General features: G+C 42.6%; 1 protein-coding gene and 2 long non-coding RNA genes across 3 annotated transcripts in view; 1 reads left to right on the top strand and 2 right to left on the bottom strand.

Annotated features, from left to right (window-relative positions):
* NPNT (nephronectin) overlaps window positions 1-9488 on the top strand; it is a gene marked incomplete at both ends in the record, with an annotated part of 53201 nt that extends 43713 nt beyond the window's left edge. Inside the window, 4 exons of the mRNA XM_082482761.1 lie at window positions 2385-2480; window positions 2885-2983; window positions 6571-6827; window positions 9393-9488. Of these exons, the coding sequence (XP_082338887.1) occupies window positions 2385-2480; window positions 2885-2983; window positions 6571-6827; window positions 9393-9488 (548 nt within the window). The remainder of the gene's footprint in view (window positions 1-2384; window positions 2481-2884; window positions 2984-6570; window positions 6828-9392) is intronic.
* On the bottom strand, window positions 3562-6690 carry LOC309671506. The gene is made up of 3 exons (XR_014269151.1): window positions 6389-6690; window positions 4832-4874; window positions 3562-4291 (listed from the first exon to the last, which is right to left on the bottom strand). It is a non-coding gene; the product is annotated as an uncharacterized lncRNA (long non-coding RNA).
* Window positions 9489-16265: 6777 nt separating the features above from the next.
* On the bottom strand, window positions 16266-17993 carry LOC309671665. Its single transcript, XR_014269173.1, has 3 exons — window positions 17926-17993; window positions 16573-16678; window positions 16266-16350 (listed from the first exon to the last, which is right to left on the bottom strand). It is a non-coding gene; the product is annotated as an uncharacterized lncRNA (long non-coding RNA).
* Between the last annotated feature and the right edge of the window lie 755 nt (window positions 17994-18748).

Below are 18748 nucleotides of genomic sequence, written 5' to 3'. Positions count from 1 at the left end.
CTCACAGGCTGGAGTCCTCCTGCAGCGCAGGGAGGGGGCAGCTCGCTTTTTCTGTCTGCTCCTGTTGTCCATAGCATAGGAAATGAACAGGATCTTTTTTCCTTAGCGCAGTCCGAGAAGAAGAAAGGCGAGGTGATAGTCCCTGGGGGTGCAGCATAGATGTGTCTCACGCGTGGGGACTGCTGCATTCCACGGGGAGCAGCAGCATGATTGTTTCGCAAGGTGAAACTCCACTGTGAGGGCGTATCTAACGCAAAATTGCAGTCAGAGAACTGTCCTGCCAGAAATGACAGTAAGTAACTTGCAGGGTGCTGTTAGTTCAGCAAGCTTTGTAAGTAAATACTCCCGGCAAAATGTGCTGTCCCCGGTGGCTGGCCACAGTAAGCCCAAGAAATTGAATTACCAGTTTTGAACGTTCCTGAGCAAACTCACTGCAGCTGAATTTAAGTGGTGCCGCTACCTGCTGTGTGTACCACAGTGGCGGTGGTCACACATCCACTCCATCATGGTTGTCCATGCCTGTAACGCAGTTAGAGCGGTGTAAGCGTGTGTGTACTGTTACGTGCCAGAACAGCTTGTAGCGTTGTAAGCGCCTCTGCAAGTGTGACTGTAGCTGTACGATGTGCTTGTTCAGCTGTCCTGCCTACACATTAGATAGAGCTCTTGGGAAAAACAGGATTATACTGCTGGGATTAAGGTGAATGATGGTACTAGAGCATCCCTGTTTCAATTTTTTTTTTTTTCTTTCTCTGCCTGAGGTAAACAGATTTTTTTTTTCTTTATATACTTTATATATTTGACATAGTATTTGTGCATAAATGTACTGCAGGGTGATTACTGGCCTAGGTGGTGTGGGCTGTGCACGTGTAACATTTCTTTATGTTAAATCTCAAAATTCTAATCACGTAAGCAAAAAAACAGATTAAACAAAGCAGCAAAATTGTTATTACAATGTATCCAGACTTCAAGCTTTTTATGTCTTTATTTTTAGTATACAAAATTTCCATCCAAGATCTGTAGCCTGTAACATTACTTTTAAAATACATTAGCATTTGGTCGGCCTTTTATCAGGTTGCTTATTTTGTCTTAATTCCAAAAAGCAGGAAGCTACTTCATTCTTCCTTTTCGTTTTGTTCTGTCTTCTAGCTTTAGAGGAGCTCTTGCAGCAGTGCTATTTATGCACTAGTGCTAACGAAGGTCTTCCTACCTTTGATTTGATTTCCTGAAAACAACAGGCCTCTATTTCAGTTTAGAATTGTAAATCATCTCAATTCTTCTTGTTCTCACTTGCCTAAGAAGCCTATGGAGACATTAAGATACTATTTTAGCACTGGAAATGGAAAACATGTCAAGTTTTTAATAGATAGATAAGGCCTTCACAAATACCGTAGATGTCACAGGTGTCTATAACATCTAAGGAGATGTCTGAAACATGTTACTAATGTTATTAATTATGCTCTAGACCTGCCTCTAAAAGAGGAATTTCCAAGACAGCTCTATCCAGTGCAATCTGTTTATCTCTAGTTGACAGCTGTCCATCAGGCATGACATCGGTGTGTTATTTCTGGAGACATATACAGACTGGCACAGTGTCTTCAGAAGTAAGTGGAAGTCTTTGTAGCCACCTGATTTTGGCAGCCATCGTTCCCAGAGAGACCTCTTAAATTTCAGGTTGTCCTGGCTGCTGAATGTCTAATAACCTCTGGGCCTGTTAATCACTGAGAGTGTTCCTTCTCCTTGTAGCTGAGGACAGCAACTGAAGGACAGACTGTGTTGGAAAGTACAAAGTATAATTACAGTTGAATTCCAGCTTCTACTAGCTCTCAGTAAAATCCTGATAATTGTTTAGGGAGCGCTAATCCTTTGCAGACGGGTGGATGTACCTTCAGCTGTGCATGGAAGGTTAGGGCCATGTGGCACCTCTTCCAAGTACCACTGCCTCCTCTTGTGATTCTCCTATAAACATCTGTGGAAGACGAGTGGATCAGAAAGTTTGAGCAAGGGCTTTAATGCAGCTTGATTTTACTGAGAATCCACTACCTTTAAAAGTGCATTTGGAAGGGGAATGGTGTGCTTCAAGGTTAAAGCTTTTTTCTTTTTTTTTTTTTTTTTCCCCCCTGGTTAAAAAGGAGCTTTCATTTGAAGAGCCTTTTGCAGATTTGGAATCACCTTTGACAGTGTTCAGATAAACGTTACAACATAAATCATAAATCACATAGGCATAAAGTTTATGACTCTTCCTGTCAAATATAATTAAATATATTGACTTCTCCAAAAAAAGCGCAGTGCTCAGAGCAGCTCTGCTGTTTTTTTCTTAAAGATAAGGAAGTAGGTCACTAATTTCCTTTATCTCATTCATTTTTGATAAACTATTTTTCTCACAGTTCCACGCCAGCCTGGAGTGAGCAATAATCTGTTTGAAATACTTGAAATTGAAAGAGGCATTACTGCTGATGAATTTGAAGCCAACGATGACCCAGGTAAAGAACATGTCTCCTGTTCAGGGCCTGGGGTTTAGGATTTTGGGGGGTTTTATACATTTTTACAGGACTACTACATCTTGCTTAAACTATGCTTTGTAAAAAGAAAAAAAACCCCTACCACCTAAGTGAAACTTCATACTTTTATTTCCTAACAGTTTTAGCACAAAAATAGTGTGAATTGTTAGTAATAGCAATCCTTGCTTTTATTTTAGTTTTTTTGTAGATTTTTTTTCTAGTGCTCCTGCATTTAATTTTCATATTTCCCTGCTAGTGTCAGCCACAAGGGAAATAGCTGCAGTTCCCACACCAAAACAATCTAAATCTCTCACTCTTTTTTTCACTCCTTTTTTTTGGGTTTTTTTTTTTGTTTTTTTTTTGACCTTCTGCTTTGTTCTGCCTAGGTGTTCTGGTACACAGCTGTAACTTTGATAGTGGACTGTGCGGGTGGATCAAGGACAGAGATGATGACTTGCACTGGGAACCAGTGAGAGATGCATCAGGTAAGATACCCGTGTATGATGGCATCCTGTAGTTGAAGAACCACCCAGGCTCGAGGTTGATGACCGTTCTCGTATTATGATGAATTTACACAGCTTCTGTTCCCTTTAGTTCCGGGATGTATTTCACACACACATCTCTTCTGTGTATAAAAATCAAAACTGAGGATTGCCAACATGAGAGGGCAATTGAGAATCTCCACTTTTATCATAGCTGGTATCTTTACAATGGGGATGTCTCTGAAGGAGTAGTAAATGTATTCAGTAAAGGATTTTCTGTCTTAAAGGAATCAGAACAAAAATGTGGACTAGAGAACAACTTTTATTTATGGTAAAACAAATCTCATTTTTCAAACCACCATGCAAACATAATTATTTCTGTATTAGTAGCAAAATTATAGAAAGTGCTGGAAATAGTCTTTGTTCTGCTGCCAAATATAATGTTCTAGTTTACCCTCTCAGTTTGATGTTATTGAATTCTACTCAAAGTTACAGCAACCTGTATATAGGAAAACTGTTACGTTAACTGGAAGGAAGACAAGTTAGATGGTGAGACTTCTGAAAATGGGTATGTTTGGGATGGTAAAAGGTGACCCTGCGATGACTATTGCAGGGAAGTGCTCGCTAGCCGCTTGCGGGATAGGAGGAGCCTGGCAATGGCACTGGTGGTCAGCCAAAGCAGCGACCCCTCCACTCGCACACCTCTGGCAAGTGTGCGAGCTCTGGCAAGCCGCACCTCTGCGGTGCTGAAAGTTAGTCCTGTTTTGTCGCCTGTTGATTTCACTGTCTAGCACCGAGAGGTGGGCTGGCCTTGCCTGCGTACCCTGCCCCCAGCAGTGCTTGCCCCACAGTGCCGGGGATTAGACACACATCTCTGGCTGCCCGTAATGATGGGATTACTTCATCCCCAGAAGAGCAGCCTTTGAAGTGCACAATGCTTACATTATGTGAGGGGATGGCAGACTTCGGAAGGAAACGCGCTCTCAGGAGGTAAAATGTTACAGGTTAAGTTGAGGGAGGGCGAGGGCACCGAGAGCCATTTTCTTTATGCACCACCTCATCCGAGACGCCTGTCCTTATACCCTGCCCTTGACGAGACAGTCATTTGCCACCACAGCAGGCGACCTGGCACCTTTTTCAGGCTGTTCAGCTGGCTGAGCGGAGGTGCTGCCGGCCCCCTCCCCACCCACAGGCACGCTCCAGCAGTTCGTATGTTCCTTACCACGCTTAGAAAGTCTCATGAATGTCTCGGAGAGCAGAGCTCCTTCCGCCGGCAGATGAGAAAACAGGTAGCTGGCTCCTGCTTGCAGACTGGCATTTAAAAAAAAAGGAGCACACATAATTCAAATGTCTTTTTGAAATAATGGATTTAAAAACGCTTTGTTTCTGAGAAAGTAAGTCACTCAAAGCATATTTATTATCTGTATTCAAAAACTGTTGTTAATACATGTGAAGTTCCAGAATGATGATTTTTTAACTGGCCTTTTTTTTTTTTTTTAGACTTTTTTTATTTTCTCCTGTGTTGCTTCCTAGTCAGGGACAATGTCGGCTTTTTGTTTCCTGTATATGGTCTGCTGCTGTTGACAGAACCTGTTAAAACTAGTCCCTTGAAGTCACCCACCCACTCCCTCCTGTCTGGAATACCTTGTTGGAAGCATTTATTTTCACAGCTTGTTCCTGAGTGTTTGCTTTCACCTTTCAAAGGTTGCTATTTATTGGTTTATCAGAATCTGCATTTTGAAAGGTGCAATGCTGAAGCCTTATAAGCTTATCTTGCACGCAGGGAATGCTGATTTGAGAGGACCTTTTCCTGCAGGGGCTTGCCTACAAATATGTTGGCTTTGTGCTTACCTAAATCTGTTTCCCATTGATTGTATTCAGTCACTGTAACTATCTGAAACAGATGCAGGTAATGAGTCAAGTCAGTACTTTTATAGTGATATAATTGTATCTACAACAAACAGGTGCAGTTATTTAAACTCTATTATGCTTATTTTAGCAGTGAGTGATCTTGATGCAAAAACAATGCATTAAAAAAAAAAAAAACAACCCAAAAAAACCCAAACCCCCAAAACATTTTAGCAGGTCCCTGGACAAATGAATCCCACTTTTCATGACCAAATGCAGATCGGGGGCCCCAGACGGCAGCATAATGCTTTGCTTTGTTCAGTCTCATGGAGACCAAAGAATTTATAAACCTCTATAGAAATAGTGAATTGAAGACAAGGTTGGCTTTCCTTTTAAGCGTGTGACAAGCCCTGCTACACTGGCATTAAATCTCACAGCTTTTGAGGGAAATCATTGTGGCTCTCAAAAATAAGCTTTCAAAAAATAAAGCTCTGGTTGAGTAGTAGCAGGGCGACAATTCAAATGAAAAATATTTTTCTATTCTATAATTAAGTAAAGACTGTTTTTGTCAACACTATTACAACCCCCCCAATATTTCTACTACGTGAGTTTCAACTAAGTAGACTAAATGCCACCTATACCTTCAGTTCATTAATCCTGGATTATTTTTTTTTTTTAAGAAAAAAAATTAAAAATCTAATTTAAAAAAAAGATGTGTCAGTGTGAGATAAGAATTTTTTTTTTTTTTAATTTTTATTTTTTAAAAGTGAACCCTCCTCCTTTTGGTAATTTCCATTTTTAAAGTTATCATCCACCTTGCAAAAGTTTTCATTAAAAGTACAAAGCAAAAATACAGATGTGGGTTTTCTCCAAGATGTGAAGTCTCATTTACTGCAGTTTTGAGTGCCTGTGTGGATTTATGGAAGTATGTGCTGCCTTTTTTTTTTTTTTTTTTTATTTAATGCACGTTGCTGTACCTGAGATCCTCTACTTTTCATGTTCTAGGTGTTTTTATGAAGGCATCTTTACTTCATACATGATCAGAGATAATAATAGGGTTTTGAATTAAGTATGTATGTTCACTGACAACTTACTACTGTTAGAGAAGACTTCAGGGAGTGTATGAAGTTAACAGCCATTTGGAAATTATTACTGTTTCTAGCTTTCTGTATCTAATCCATATTAAGAGTTTAAACTGTGGTTAAATAAAAAGGCTATCTGTGTTTGCAAGTGGATATGCTTTGAGACTTAACCTGTTAACACAGTTCCCAAACAAAAGGGACAGACGTGTAGCTCAATTACATGATAACTTTTACGCTCGCCTTCTCATTCATCTGTCCAATAGCAAAAAAATGCAGCTTACGAGGTGCAGAAATGTACACAGTAGCTTTAATATCATTGTGAGTTTAAAATCATGCAGCCACTGTTTGGCAGAAATGAAGGAATACGTGAAATTTTAATTTTCAAAAGAGGTATTATTTGCTTTGTAGAAAAGAAATTAGATGGGCAAGACCTAACCTGGTACTAATGTAAACAGAAGACCAGCAGCATCAATCTTACCCTGCAGGAGGCAGATGCATCAGTTCTGGTTCATGTTCCAGCAACTTTATGCCTTGTTTAAGACTCAACCTTGTGGAGCACTTTTTTATTTTTTGATTTTGTAATGACTCCCGTGCATTTGGTCCTGCAACATAGTAGAATTTAAATAAAGCCCAAAACCTAACTGTTTTTTCTTTTTGCAGGGGGACAGTATCTTACCGTCCCTGACCCCAAAGGCAAAGAAGGAAGAGTAGCGCATCTTATCCTGCCGTTGGGTCACATGGCTCAGGCCGGGGACTTGTGCCTGTCGTTTAGGCATAAGGTGTCCGGACTGCATTCTGGTGCCCTCCAAGTCTTCGTAAGGAAAAACGGTGTTCACGGACCAGCTGTCTGGGGAAGAAACGGTGGCCACGGCTGGAGACAGACACACATAACTTTACGAGGACGAGGCATCAAGAGTGTAAGTACACGTGCATGCGCTGCCTTTTGGGATTTTTTGCATGAGACGCTGAAGACATTTAGATGGTGTTGCACTGGACTGTTTGTCTTCTGGGTCCAATTTCAGCCTGTGTTTTACTACTTTGATCCCTGTGAATGGAATCACATTAAGGATAAGACAGCCATTGTGCATTTTTTCAGATTAGTTTTATATATAAAAAAAAAAAAAAATAATCCCACCTACAGCAATAGACATACAGGAAATGACAAAACAGCCTGTATTGAGCTGCCTCATACGGCACGTGTTAAGGGAATCACCATGCAGAAAAGAGCAGTCTAATGGACAGTGGCCCACTGTGCATGGATTTCCAAAAAGCCTGTATCGAGATTCCTCCTGAACAATGCTTTAAATAATACAGTGCCACAGAATAGGAAGAATCGTCTCCTGTGGATTAATAACTGGCCAAACCAGGGCAAAGATATTGAAAATGAGTCATTTTTGATAATGCAGCAACTTGACATCTGCAATCTCACATGGTTTTATGCTCTTCAGCATACCTGCAGCTGATCTGGCCAAGGAGGTAAATGTTGACCTAACTATGCCAGTAACACAAAATGGATTAGAGCAATCAAAAGAAGCTGTGTGAAGTGCCATGGAGAATCTTTTAATACCTGGAAATCTTAGAAACATTGGGTGATAAACCGATATCAAAAGCTCAGCATTTTTCTTCAACCTCTGCTTGGCTTTGAAGGTAGTTTCTGTTTCAGATCTGAAGAAGAGGCTTGGGTGCTTCAGGGCCTGTTCTGCTCTGACTTATGTATCAGGTGGTCTAAAAAGCTCACACATCATAGCGTTCACGGTGGGAGCAGGCTACAACACACACACAGGATATAGTTCTAAAATTAATATTAAGGCTGTAATTACCACAGATAATGGTCTCAAAACTTTACCTCGGCAACAGTAACAAAGATGCCTGACCTGTTAGCTGTAAGTGAATGTCAGACTGAGAATGTGGAAATTCATAACAGGTGAACAATATATTTGCCACATTCTTACCCCTTTTTGCAAAGTTTAACACTTCTGGCAATTCTCAGCTCTGTCTCACCTGACAGAGCAGTTCATTAAATAAGTGCGTATCACTAATATGTTGGCTGGCAGAAAAGCAAATGAGTTTTAGAGACCCCAAACAAGACCTGCAGTTCTCCTTTGCAGTGTCCTCTGCCTCTCTTGACGACCTCAGCAGTAGCGGTCAGCACAGTTTGCGCCATAACTGGTTACTGGTCCACAGACCAGAGCTGCCTCGTGGCATCTGACGGAACAGTCGAGTTTGGGATCTTTCCCAGCCAGCATGGGCAGCTTGGGCTGCTGACCCAAACCATTTATTCCAAGGATCAGGGACTCCTTACTGTAGGTAAGCAGGGAAGGCCTCTGCCACAGAGAGATCAGGAGGAAATATGGAAGCTTTATTTTCTAGTGAATTAAAAGCCAAAACCAACGAAGTACTAGTGGTTTTAGGGGTGCCTACTGGAAACCTTGAGAACAATATGAATGGAGACCAGAATCCTTCATCACACCTTCTAACAAATTAGCTCTGTGTAAATTATTTTAAAAATACACCCAAAATGACTAATTTCCAAAAAATTTCAGTATATTCCATAGACTTTCTCTGACATCCTCCATTCCTACTCCTTATTTAAAAGTGTGCTTTCAGCAAAAATCCATATTATTTTTACCTACACAGCTGAATTTCTGATCTCTGAATCTGTTCTAATTCTTTCCAGCTCAGTGATAACAGCAGATTCTTACAAAATTTCGCTGTAGGCTTTGAATAATTTTTAAGCCATGGTCAATACCACTGACCGTATTAAACGGTTCAGAATTCTGAATCTACAGCAGTAGCACAGGTGAACAATACTGATTTATGGGAAATGTTTCTTAAAGTCAGCTGGCCATTCTGTATATCGTCTCTGATTTATGCCCCAGCCCTCGTAGTCAAGCTTTATATTTGTTGAATTAACTCCTACTCAGGCTAAATCCAGACTGCTAATGATCTCTGTAAATCCATGCCCAAACTTCTGCCACCATTTTGTGAGGAGCCAGGTTACCATGAGTTTGCAGGAGCCAGAATTTGTTAAATAAAAGACGGGTGTATCTAGTTCCCACAACTAAGGCAGCTGCAAGGTGCTTTAGCATGGAAAGCTCCTCTATTAGACAACATTTTTCACGATGCAGAGGGAATGGTTTGCCACGAGGGACGATGAAAACAGTGCAGAGATGGTATGCAGAAAGTGCCTGAGATTCTCTTATGCGGAAGGTCATCTCACCTCAGCAGATGGTGCGACTGGAGCAACTCTGTCCTGAAATGCTGGTTCTTCACAAAAATCCTGCCAAAGTGAAGAAGGGAGAGGATCAGAGAAAGAAAAACCAGCCATAATTCTGAGCAGAATAAATAGGCTTTTGTGAGTCAGTTACGATTGAATGAGCTTTCTTATGCTTCTGCTTTCTTACTGGCAAGACCTCTCTCAACCAAAGCTTCTTTCATTTTGCTTTATTTTTGCACTCAAATCATTCTATTTCTCTTCCCAGGTTATTTTCAAAGGGGAGAAAGGGAAAGCAAGAACTGGGGATATTGGACTAGATGACGTGATCTTGAGGAGAGGACGCTGCTCTGAAGACCATTAGCAAAGACGATGGACCAGCATAATCATCTCCTCTCGCCCTTCTCATGCTGTTCCTACCAAGCTTTGAAACAGAACTGAACGAAAAAGAAGTTGTTGTTGAGAGTGGCAACTTCTTAGTGGTCTGCTAAGTGCAATCTCACTGAAACTTCACTTAAAAACATGGGAGAGCACCTCCCAGGATTCAGGAAATCCAATCTCATGCTGGTTGTTCCTATCAATCCTTACCCCTGAAACATATTTTATATGTAATAACTTTAGCCCCTGTCAAGCCTGGTGAGCGCTCACACAAAGAGCGCTTGTGAAAAAGGGAGAATTAATTACAAATGGTGGCAAAAGAAAGCTCCAGCTTAAAAAGGTGTTGCATTAAATGGTAGTCATTATCTTCCCATAGTGCTAATCTTCCATTGATTAGATTTGAGAGACAGTGGGATTGATCTAGCTTCAGAGTCACGTCCGATTAGCAGAAGCCTGGACCTGAACAATGGCTTACTGCCACTGACCTTTGAAGAAGGGATTGCTTCATATTAAATCGCATTTATTTTGGTGTTGCATCTGTATTAACAAAAAGCCGTTATATAGAGTAGGCGCTACATCCTGTAATAGTGCTGCTGCAGTGTTTTGTGTATATGTGTATGGTTATTAACATATTTATGTTTCTAATATTTACAGCCTGTAGTTGCAAGGTAATTGGCAGCCGTGCTTGCTTATTGTACAAGGCAGCATATTCTTTGATCCCGCTGGTCGTGCCAATGGATACGTTACCAAAGTCAGTTAATGGTGCTCATTGAAAAACGCTGGTGCAGTTTTTCGTGTTGTAATACGCTGAAGGCAAAAGACCAAACCCTTACCTGATGTAAACTGGCATCTGATAACGCTGTACGAGTTTGCATTCAGCTCAGGTGCAAGCCCTAAAGGGCTCTCAATCCTGCAAGAAACTCCTGGTTCCATTGAAGACTGAGCAGCCCGGAGAAGATAACTTGCATCTTGTATGACTGAGCCCGTTGACGCTACCAGGAGTGTTCCCCTCCCACAGGTGGTACAAGCCGACGCATAAGCAAAAAGGGCAGCTGCGTTAATGCTGTGTGAACAACTCAGACCGTGACATGCCTTGAGTGACCTTTGTCAAATGTCCACGTTCCATCCGACTCTTCTGTATATAATAAACCTTTTATTCTTTAGAACTAGAACAACTATTAGCTCTAGCTGGAACTAAATATTTAACAGAACTTTGGACTCGTTTTTTAGTTATGTATCATGCATGTGGCGTGCAGTTTCCCAGGGAATTCTTCTGTTTGGTTAGGGATTTTTTAGATGAGGAACATCATCATTGCTGCTAACAATTCTAGATTTCACAAAGTATTTGTAGCATTTAAGAAAATGACAGAAGATTGATAAAATGTTGTTAGTGGCACAGCCTTAAAGCTTCAAAAATGTGTATATATATATATAAGAAATAGGTCTCGGATTCTTTTTTAAATACACAAATACAATGTAAAATAAATGTCAGCTTCATATCACATTATAAGACCATAATTGAAAAAATTTTCACATTAAGCCTTACACAAAATCCACAGAGCAAAATTGCAAGACCATTAGAGGCCACATTCCAAACCCCTGTTTCTGACAAACTACTGTTTTGAAAATATTTTTCAATTTTGTCCCCTAGGACAAAGCACAGTACATATAGCAGAAGTTTTTTTGACCAAACAGATAGTCTCCTGCAAAACTGTATCAACAAACATTTTGAAATTGACAAAACAATGCATTTGTAAACATTTTTAAACTATTTTGCTTCAAATATGATCTTGGGTTTTTTTTCTCTAATGTTACTTTGTAATATGCCAGAAATATTTGTGAATAGTTGAAATACCTTGTTGTTATTTTAAAGTAATCAGTAAAGGAGGCTGTTACTTGCTACTAATTGGAAATCTTGTTTTCATTTCTGGATCAAAAGTCTTGGTTTTCTTGCAGTGAAATGAACCAAAAGATGACAATTCAACCAAAGTGAAGTAGCTCTTGTTACCAGATTTAAAAATAAAAGTACATTTCACTATAAGAGAAGAGCATTATATGTATTATTCAAAAGGAAGAATGATGATTTTCAACCTAGGTTGTTTTTTTTTTTAAGAATAGTTTCTTCTGCAATATAATATGTCCATTTTTACAAGAAAAAGCAGCTACCATAGTTCCACACCTACACCCTCTACAGTGGCTGAAGATGTCTTTCACCACATATTACTACAGATTTCTGAGATTGAGAGTCCCTGGTTAAAACAGAAATCCATCTCCTGTCTATGCAAGACGGAAAGAGGTTTTTTTGCCCCTTTACAAATGGCTCCTAGAACCCAGAATTTGAATGAATTCAGAAGGCAAAGAGAAATAAGTGCTCAAGTGACATGAAGGATTTGCGGTCTCTGTGTTTTATGAATTTCATCACTACAATCAAACAAGTAACCAGTGAAGTCTCAGCTGCCAGCGGACACTGAGGTAGTCTTTGAGGGTCTAGCTCTGAAGGAGCTGTCAGTCACTCACCTCTGCAGCTGGGTTGTGCCATGACACTGTGCGTCACCTTCTCCTCGTGTTTCTGAAGAGAGAAGGTGAGGTCCGTCATTGGTTCCGTTGTCACAATCCTTCTCCAGCTCTTGCTGCGCCCACCCTTTCAGGCAGCTCCATACAGCCACACGGGAGGGAGCAGATACTGCCATTGTCATACGAGCTGTGAGAAAGAGAGGGGAATGGGGCCTGAGGTCTTCCTAGGAAGTAGGTTCTAAGTGCCCTTCCTGCTCAGGGTTTAGTAAAGAGATTACCGTGCCAAAAGAAATTGCTACTTAAATACTTAGGCAAGCAGAAGAAATTGCACTAAATTAACATGAAAACATTTATCAAATGTCCTGTATAACCTCTTGCCAGAATATAATTTAATTTTAAAAGATGTTGTTAAAACTTTTTTTTTCCCCAAAAAAGACTGAAAATAAAGTTTTTTCATAAATTACAGGTACAGTGACCAGTGGCTGTGTGCATTTTCTGCATTTGCTGACATCAAAGTGAGTACAACGGAAGGGACCGATACAAGATGTTGTTTCCAGGTTCCACTCTATAGAGTCACCTCACCTCTTATCACAGCCATGTCATTGAGTCGCGAGTGAGTGAGTGCCTTCATTAAACCCCGAGTCGTTCTGGAGAAAAGCTTCCCTAGGTTTCCTTCAATCAAGTACCGTAGGCTTGGTGTCAAAACATTGGTTTTAATATACGGTTTTAATCTAACAAGAGTCAGATTAGCCATGAGAAGACAACCTTCAGCAGAATAATGCTCATGACAGCAGCTGCCATCATGCTACTCTGTCCTCCCGGAGAAAAGATGCAGCACCTGCCTCCAACCCAGGCCACAGATCTCTCTACATACGCCCCATTACAGGTTGCTCCTCCCTACAAATGAGGCACGGTAATTGGCTCAAAAACTGCTAAATCAGAGACCGGGGATCAAGCTATGCATTCTCAGTAACCTTGAAGCCTGTTCACGCTGCATTTAAAGATATGCAACAAGATAAACTACAGCTGTTTGCCTGTAAAATTTTAATTGTGAATGTTAGAAAGACAGAGTCATTAATTGGTCAACTGAGGCCCAGTTAAAAATACTCTGCAATTTTTATTTATATAGGTCTGTATCACAAACACCACATTATCAAAGTTTTCCTGATAGTTAAAACACTTTACCTGCTGTTTTATCCTGATGTCCTGGAGTCACAAAAGGCTTTATGACTTCAGATTTTCCACACCAATAAAAAAAATTTCGAGATGAGCGACACATTGGTATAAACCTGCAACTTTAGAAAGACGTAAGAGACACTTTAGTGGTAAGTTCTGTAGAAGTTTCAAAGACCACAGAAACCTCCTGAAGCTTTGAAATTTAATACGTTCTGAGAGCATACCTGCTGCATCAAACTGTCCTGGCGATAAGGGAGGAAATGCATTTTGAACATCTGTAATACTTTATTTGGTTAAGAGGAAGATGCCAACAAACCAAAGACCTTCAGGGACCAAAAAGACAACTTTAGCAGTAGAGACTGAAGCACCGATACAGTTCGGACACCAACTCAGTGAAGGTTTTCAGGATTGTAAATCCAAAATGAATCAAATCACTTTCTAACTGCTCTACACTTACCAAGTCTCCTTGCGCACTTTTATGACCTCTTCCAAGCCCAAACCCTGTTCCTTTGCTTTGAAACAAATCTTCCTCTAGACAGTGCTATTGCTGCTTGCCTTGGGCTGAGATAGCCTATTTGTTGAAAAACAGATGGTTTAATTTTTATTTATCTATCTCTCTTCTTAATCTTGGTAACCAGCCTGGGTAAAAATTATTAGATCAGGATAGTTGATCCTATTACTGACGGGAGTGCTCACTGGCCTGTTCAGTGGTGGCCTTTTTTCTCCTAAGAAGTCTCTAACTCCAGAGAGCCAGATGGGATATCGTGCTTACACATGCTTGACACATGTCAAAAGTATAGCTCTGTCCCTCATTTTCTTAATAACAAACACATCAAACAACAAAGCAAAGGACCTCAGTCTTCACCAGGAAGCGCTCCAGCCGCACCGCCCAAGCTGCAGAAGGCAAAGAACCATCCACTGCAGGAGAAGATCAAGTTCGAGACCACCTAAGGAACATAAAGGTGCACAAGTCCATGGGACCTGATAAAATACATCCGTGGGTCCTGAGGGAAATGGCGGATGAAGTTTCTAAGCCACTCTCCATCATATTTGGGAAGTAGTGGTAGTCTGGTGAAGTTCCCACTGACTGGAAAAAGGGAAGCATAGCCCCTACTTTTAAAAAGGGGAAAAAAGGAAGACCTGGGGAACCACAGGCTGGTCAGTCTCACCTCTGTGTCTGGCAAGATCATGGAGCAGATCCTCCTAGAAAATCTGCTAAGGCACATGGAAAATAAGGAGGTGATCGGTGACAGCCAACATGGCTTCGTGAAGGGCAAATCATGCCTGACAAATTTGGTGGCCTTCATTGATAACATTACAGTGTCGGTGGAAAAGGGAAGAGCAACTGACATGGTCTACCTGGACTTCTGCAAAGCATTTGACACTGTTCCACACGACATCCTTGTCTCCAGATTGGAGAGACATGGATTTGACAGATAGGCCACTCAGTGGATAAAGAATGGGCTGGATGGTCACACTCAAAGAGTTGCACTCAACAGCTCCACATCCAAGCGGAGACCAGTGACGAGTGGTGTTCCTCAGGGAGTGGTACTGGGACTGGCGCTGTTTATCTTTGTTGGCGACACGGACAGTGGGATTGAGTGCACCCTCAGCAAGTTTGCTGACGACACCACGCTGTGTGGCACGGTTAACATGCTGGAGGGAAGGGATACCATCCAGAGGGACCTGGACAGGCTTGAGAGGTGGGCCCATGCGAACCTCATGAAGTTCAACAAGGCCAAGTGCAGGGTCCTGCCCGTGGGTCAGGGCAATCCCAAGCACAAATACAGGCTGGGTGGAGAATGGACTGAGAGCAGCAGCCCTGAGGAGAAGGACTTGCGTGTGACCCGGCAATGTGCACTTGCAGCCCAGAAAGCCAACTGCATCCTGGGCTGCATCAAAAGAAGTGTGGCCAGCAGGTGAGGTGATTCTGCCCCTCTAGTCTGCTTTCGTGAGACCCCACCTGGAGTACTGCATCCAGCTCTGGGCCCCCAACATAAGGAGGACATGGACCTGTTGCAGCAAGTCCAGAGGAGGGCCATGAAGATGATCAGAGGGCTGGAGCATCTCTCATGGGAAGAGTTGGGGTTGTTCAGCCTGGAGAAGAGAAGGCTTTGGGGAGACCTTATAGCAGCCTCCCAGGACCTAAAAGGGTCCTACAGGAAAGATGGGGACTCTACCAGGGAGTGTAGCAATAGGACAAGGGGTAATGGTTTTAAACTGAAAGAGGGTAGATTTAGATTAGACATTAGGAAGGAATTCTTTACTGTGAGGGTGGTGAGACACTGGAACAGGTCTCCCAGAGAAGCTGTGGGTGCCCCATCCCTGGAGGTGTTCGAGGCCAGGCTGGATGGGGCTTTGAGCAACCTGGTCTAGTGGGAGGTGTCCCTGCCCATGGCAGGGGGGTTGGAACTAGGTGATCTTTAAGGTCCCCTCCAACACAGACCATTCTGTGATTCTATGAAAGTGGACCTGAATTTTCTGAACAAAGAGAGAAATAATTCCCTGCTATATAGATCAGGGACTCCATCATTGTTTTTCCTCAGATTGCTTCCCAAAAGCTGTTAAGAATCAACCAACTCTTTCTTTACTCTTAGTAATATTTACCCTCATTCTGCAGTACATGGGCAGATTTTTGCCACTTTACTGTTCTCCTGTAATCCAGCTATTAAAGGACTCCCCAGGATCCAGGAAGAAGGCTTCATTGCCATCAAACCACTCCTACAGGTATCACAGACACCACATCCCTGGAGCAAAAGGGCCATCTCTACAGCATCTCTGTACTCTATGTACCAGCAAACATTATGGACAACTGTACACACTGTGTGCATGTGTGTGCTCACACATGTGTATTGTGCCCAATAGGCTGAGGCCAGTATTACACGTTTGAGCAAGGAAGCCAAGCATTTATCTAGCACACAGAATAAGGAGACTCCTCTCTCTGTGATACAGCCAAACCCTGCCTTCCTCTGAGCATTTTTCCGGTAATTTTTGTTAACCTTCTACTTTATGACTTTTTACCTTCTGTTCAGGCCAGGAATAGTTCTCTTTCACACTCTTCTCCCAGGTTTTTCCTCGTCGTGCATTTCAACAGACCCTGTTCTCATTTAAGACTCATCCAGAATCCTTTTGATATTCATTTTGAGTTTGGCAAACACCTGGAAAGACAACGTATGGTGTGTACTCAGAGAATGACTTTACTGCATTTGCATGCAACACCAGGCCTAAAGTTTGGAATTGCCACTTGGCATTTCAGGGAGGCACCATCATTGTTCTGATACCACTGGTGCCCAAGCAGAAAGGGGGGACCATGTCACCTCTTCCCTTGCTTTTTGCCCCTGCCCCCCCTTTAGGTCAAAAACTTGAAGAAATGGACTCACCAGATTTTTTCCTCCTGTCAGGATGGTCCAAGACAGAATTCCCCTCTGTATGAATCAGGATTACTGCGGCATGCGTACACTCCGTTTCAGTACCTGCGGGTTCTTACTGCAAACAACAAAAAAAGCCTGTTAAAGAAAACTGGCTTTGAAACAACAAAATGACTGGATGTGTATCTTAGCGAGTGCCCATCTTTCTCCTCTGCAAGGAAGCTGGTAATGTTAAGCTTCCATAGACAATGTAAAACCTCTCAGGTCTGGTGGCATAGTCACGTAATATTCCACTTGGTTTAAGAAAGATTATTCTTTCAAAACGGCTCAGTTTGTAATAATAGCAACTTAACTGAAATTAAGTCTCCATGAACTCCACAGAGGCCACCGCTTTATCAGTCCATTAAACACTCCTGGGACTGTCCTCTGGCCCTGAGGTTGGATACCACGTAATACTGTATCCATACTATCAAATCTCTATCCATGCACCCATACTATTAAATCCCCTTCTCCCCAACAGGGTGTTGATGTGCACTCTGTCATCTGTGGACAGGTGACCCCAGGGCGAGCTGACTGCCAGCCATACCAGGAGCTGTTTGGAGCAGAGCTGGCTGGTGAGGGCTGACACCATGCCAGTGTCTGCTGGGAGAGCTGGAGCCCACGGGGCTCAATGTCGCTGCAGGTCCCGACTCCCCAGAATGGCACCCGCAGAAAGAGCCCCAAACCTACCCAGCCGCAGCCCCATCTCGCAAGTCCTGATTTAAGCCATGAGAGGTGAGCCCTGCGCGCTGTAAGCAGGTGAGGGGAGTGCTTTCTGAAGACTCAGCAGTGTGACATGAATAGCAAAACACATCCTTTCCTTCAGAAATGCTCTGCCAACCCCCTGACACAAACGCACGCAGTTTGCTTCTCAGGTTGCACAACTGGCCTGCTCTTAGTGCGGCTGCTTTGTGAAAAGTACTTTTCAGACCTACGTATACAACAGAGCCAGCAAACAAGAAAGCGGTCACAGAAGGCCAGAGCTGGGGCAGGTGGCATCAAAGCAAGAGGAGTGGGTGCAGAGGAGGGGGAGAGGTTGCTGTCCCACTCCTGCGCTACCTCTTTCTGCACAGACACCACAGATGCTGAGATGCAGCTGTGGGACAGTCTCGCAAAAATCCCTATGACTAAAATCTCAAGGATGCTTAGATCCACCACCTCCGCACCGGGGTCCGGTCCCTAGCAAGGGTTGTGACTGGTGTCCTCAGGCGTGATCATACCTTCTTGTACCCCTGGGAAAAAACCACTGACTGTGGCTACAACCCTCAGGTCCTGCAAGCTAGTGGAATGAACAGGGGGACCCACAGCTGTGTTTCTTGGCTGTACCTCTAAGGTGCTCTTGGCCCACGCAGCAGTCTGACATGGAAGAAGGGAGAGTTGCCCTTGGTCCCTCCTCTTGCTGCGGCACTCAAACGGTTCCTGGTCAGTCTTCCCCCTTATGGCACATTGTCCATCCACAGAGGAAGTACAACGGAAAGCCTCACGGACAATCCCATGGGAAAAGCTGCACAGTCCACTCCTAAAACATATTTTCCTCAGATCCTGCATCTCAGGTTGTCACACAGCTGCTCCACAGTGGTTCTGCCAAAAAAGAAGGAACCCCTGCCAATTTAAAATATGTTTTTACATTATTTTATTCCCAAATGAGCGCAATAACACACGTGTACCACAAGTACTCAGAGAAAAAAGACAAGAAGCCAAGAGTGTACCCTGATATGTGATTGATAACAGATCAAAGGCAATATCCAAATTTTAAATTAATAAAAACACCCAACTGACCGACTTAAAAGAACAAGTCTCTTGCCTATTTTTTGGCTCCAGCGAATGTTGTAAGTTACTCATTGGATCTTAACAGCAGCATTTAGGGATGCCAAGTGCAAGTAAACTTTCTCCCCTTTTTCCAGACCTTTCCATCGAGATATAAATACTGAGAGCGGCACAGTGAAAGGCACTCCCACATCCCTGGGTTCAGGTCTAGCACAAGAGCAAGAGCTCCTCATGTGGGAGCTCATGTGATGTGTGCCACCTCAGCTGATGACAACACCAGAGTTCTCAAAGACCATCTTGATGTCCAGCCCAAGAAAAATAACTGGAAGACTGTCTAAGGCAAGAAATTTGATTAGTTGGATTCAGAGGTGTCCAAGAGAGA

This window comes from Vanellus vanellus (genome assembly GCF_965231255.1).
Source record: "Vanellus vanellus genome assembly, chromosome: 4".
Lineage (NCBI taxonomy): Eukaryota > Metazoa > Chordata > Aves > Charadriiformes > Charadriidae > Vanellus > Vanellus vanellus.
This window is presented reverse-complemented; position numbering and strand designations above follow the sequence as displayed.